This window comes from Zingiber officinale, chromosome 8B (genome assembly GCF_018446385.1).
Source record: "Zingiber officinale cultivar Zhangliang chromosome 8B, Zo_v1.1, whole genome shotgun sequence".
Classification (NCBI taxonomy): Eukaryota; Viridiplantae; Streptophyta; class Magnoliopsida; order Zingiberales; family Zingiberaceae; genus Zingiber; species Zingiber officinale.
The window spans coordinates 90052813-90056696 of NC_056001.1; the positions used below are offsets into that span (position 1 = coordinate 90052813).

The window sequence follows — 3884 nt, forward strand, 5'->3', positions numbered from 1 at the left end:
AAGTAGGTGGTCAATTGAATATGTCATTATTTTTTTATATATTTTTCTTTTCTTTTATCCTTTCCTTTATAAAAATAAAAAAACTAAATAATATTTAATTATCTTTTTTAATTTATCTATATATTTTTTTTTCATATTTTAGTAGAGTAAATATATATTTAGTTAAAAAACAAAGAAAATTAAAAAAAACAAAAAAAACAAACAAGAAAAGGGATGGCACGATCCATGTTACCCCAATAGTCCAAACTAGGGTCAAAAAATAGATGACCCTCCTCACTAAATGTAGTAAGGTAAAGCTACATAGGGACTAACTAAAAAAGAAGAAACAACATAAATAAGCTTTTAGGAAGAGATATCTATACTCTAAAACTAGGAATAGTCATATCATCAATTAGGTTTCACAAATTCATTAATGGCAAACATGAAATAATTAAAAATATTATATGAAATATTGTAAACTTAACCTCTATCAAATGATATGTAAACTTTAGTCTTTGTTAGAATACTTATGTAATTATGTGGTTTCTTAATTGTATGAGCATAAGTAATTTTGTACACTTAATTTCTTATAACTATGTATTGAAATATATATTATAAATAATGGAGGATGAGATATTAATAATAAATCTAACAAAGCCAATTTAGTAACTTTGATAGTAAGACAACAGTATATTCATACGTTGATATGTTGACTAGCCATTAATATAGCGTCAAAATGAGATTGCATGGACCTAGTCGATCTATTTACTGTCATGTCAAGCTAAACACAACACGGTTTGTCAGAGGCTATATATATTATGCTTTGCTCGAGTCATCTCTATCTAGTTTAACATCACGGACCAGTCAACCCTGACATGTCACGACTCATTTCTTTGTGAGTCACACAAGGCATAATCCAAATTCAGCAAATCAAATAGAGTTGTAAAAACCTCAACCCCAAATCCTTCTCTTGATTAGCCTAACTAGTGGAGTAGTGGACAACCACCACCATTTTCATCACTTTCTCTGCAACCTCTTCCTCTTTCTCCTCCGATCCTCCTTCTTCTCCTCCTCTTGATGGACTTGGTTTTCAACAAAGAACGTGTATCATACACTCGTTGCACCTACTGCAACACTGTTCTTGCGGTAATACACTAACTGCTTGCTCATAATTAGATAGGCCATGAGTAAACAAGAACCATGCCCATCATACATCATTCATCTCCAATCTGATTAATTAATTGTAGATCGATAACAGTCATTTGCAAGCTCTTTGGCTTTTTCTTACTTTCTTCATGTGGACACCAAAAAGTCGCTGATCTGGATCTTATAATGCTAAATATAGTTAAGATCCACATCTTGTTGATATATAGTTTTGTATGACCAACAGGTTATTTTCAGCCGATCTTGCAGATCAATAAGATATTAAAATCTAAGGTAGCTATTAGTTTAATTTTCTGTTGACCTAATTTTTGCGATGTTTTCTTGTTCATGTAACCTACATTTTCTTCAAAAAAAGACATGTATCCTAATTTACAATGAAACTTAACTTAAAAAGAAGATAGATCCATATTAACTACCATCTCATATTTAGAATTAGAAGGAAGAGACCATGTTATTTTATGTAACAAATTAAAGACATAAAATTTCTCAAAATGTTTATGTAACTTAATTAATTATCCTATGTAGTTAGAGAAATTAAACAACTTACAGCTGTGGTTTAAATTTTGGGATCCTTTTTTGTAGTTTACTAATTTGATCGATTAAATCTGAATGAATGATAAACACTTTGGTTGATGCATAGCAGGTTGGAGTTCCTTGCAACTGGTTAATGGACAGAGTGACTGTGAAGTGTGGTCACTGCAACCATCTTTCTTTACGTGATCCCAGAAACATGCAATGCATTTGCCCTACCTTCTCTCACTCATTTTGCTTTCAGGTTCGTCTTATCTCTTTGTTTCAGATTCTAAAACTACTTGGGCATCGATATTTTGCCTCGTTAAAGAAGAAATATCTAAAGAAGGCTCTCAAACTAACAACTTAATTTTCCTTAGTACTTCAGAACATATATCTAGTACTTGATTATATTTAATAGCTTAAATACTATTTTATTTAATTATTTTGCGAAGTATTTGTATTGGAGTTCATCTATATCATATGTCAAACTTTAATTGAGTATATATATATATATATATATACAATCCTATATTCATAAATTTAAAAATATAAGTGCAACTAAGGAAATCAGTATTATTTATGTGTTTGTTTAGTCCAATGAACCTATACAGCTAACTAGCTAGCTTGCTGTTATACTGTAGGTCTAAATGGATCTTTGTAAGTTACTTTTCTGTAGGTGCTGAAAAGGATTGACTGCAAGAAGACAACACAATTGACTGTGTTAATCATGACTGAAATATTTCCCAGAATTATATATATCTTCAAACTTATTTCCACTTGTGTTAATGTGTCAATGGTTTAGGGTATGCAATCATCATCAACAACCTCAAGTCAACTGTTCAATAACACTGCTAGATTTGGCATGAAGAGTACGTTATATTTTTGTATATAAATTTCTCATGTTTTATGTTTGAGTTGGTATATATTTATGTTTTAATTTCTATAATATATATATCTCAGTGCCAAAGAAACACAGGACTCCATCAGCTTATAATCACTTCATGAGGTATATATGAATTATACATATAATATATATGGATCCATGTTTGGATGTTCTAACATGGAATCTGTATTCAGAGATGAGATACAACGGATTAAGTCTGCCAATCCAGATATTCATCACCGAGAAGCTTTTAGCATGGCTTCAAAGAATGTAATTGTAAAAAAGGCATCATCTTTTGAATTCCCCATTTTTCATTAATGCTTTCTTCATATAACAATCACTATTTTTTTTTTTTGTTGCTGAACAAAAAGTAATTGTTTGCGACAGTGGGCAAAGTATGATCCCCGCAACCCATCCACTTCCTCTAAGGTTTCAGTTTAGTCCTATGAAGAAGAAAGACAAGGTCTTTCTGATCAGGTAAAAACCTAGCTAGCTCCTGAAAATTTCTTGCTGAAGAAAATTTAATCGATTATTCGCTGTGCAGGAAATTAAATTAAGAAGCACGCGGGTGTTTGTGAACTTAGGGAGATTAATGTATCGTATTTGTAGTGATAGATGTTCTTCAAACTTTGTGGAATATTTGATGTGATCTTGGACCTTTATCAGCAAGGAACGGCTCATGTTGCTCTTCTATGTATCATGGTATGTATTTCTGATGAACTTTTAGGTCTAATATTTGTAATTCCTCTTTCTCTCTTTCTCTCTATCTCTTTCTAATTCTTGTTGTTGTTTTAATCATTAGGGCATTCTCCAATTTATCCTAATGATCAATGAGAATTTTCTGTAGGACTAGACCAGTAATCTCAAGTTCACGTTATGGTTAATTATTTTTTTTTATTTTAATCGTTTAGGATTAAGATAGTCCAATATGCTCTATTAAGCTTCATACAAATTTATATTAGTAATAATATTTTTGAACGGAGCAAACTATCTCTATTATCTTACAAATTTATATTAAATTTATTTTTCTCACACTTTGATAAGTTGAAATGGAGAAAAATCATACAGACCTTCCTTTAAGTTTTCCTAACCACAAGGTGAGTTAATACTTGATGCCGGTTAAGATAGTCATTATCATATAGGCTGAATGTCGATTAAAATAGTGATTATCATGTAGGCCGATGAGAAGTAGAAATTGAGGAGAAGATAAAAAGAGAAATTCATCGTCTTCTAAATTTTTTCAAAATATAAAAATTTTATTCAATAATCAAGGATTAATCCTCAAACAGCTAAACATAGATATTTATATAGATTAATACTAAGACACAAAAAAATTTAATAAATC

The 3884-nt window shown here is 30.5% G+C and overlaps 1 protein-coding gene across 1 annotated transcript; it reads left to right on the forward strand.

Moving 5' to 3' along the window:
- Positions 1 to 997: 997 nt before the first annotated feature.
- On the forward strand, positions 998 to 3216 carry LOC122014026 (protein DROOPING LEAF-like). Its single transcript, XM_042570222.1, has 7 exons — positions 998 to 1125; positions 1787 to 1918; positions 2459 to 2525; positions 2617 to 2662; positions 2734 to 2809; positions 2927 to 3016; positions 3084 to 3216. Exons 1-6 carry the CDS (start codon positions 1057 to 1059, stop codon positions 2978 to 2980), a joined length of 444 nt encoding a protein of 147 aa, XP_042426156.1. The 5' UTR covers positions 998 to 1056; the 3' UTR covers positions 2981 to 3016; positions 3084 to 3216.
- The last annotated feature ends 668 nt before the right edge of the window (positions 3217 to 3884 follow it).

Coding starts and splice junctions, on each gene's coding strand:
- LOC122014026 (XM_042570222.1), top strand. CDS start 1,057: ATGGACTTGGTTTTCAACAAAGAACGTGTATCATACACTCGTTGCACC. Junction 1,919..2,458: donor CTCACTCATTTTGCTTTCAG/GTTCGTCTTATC, acceptor TCAATGGTTTAG/GGTATGCAATCATCATCAAC. Junction 2,526..2,616: donor TGCTAGATTTGGCATGAAGA/GTACGTTATATT, acceptor TATATATCTCAG/TGCCAAAGAAACACAGGACT.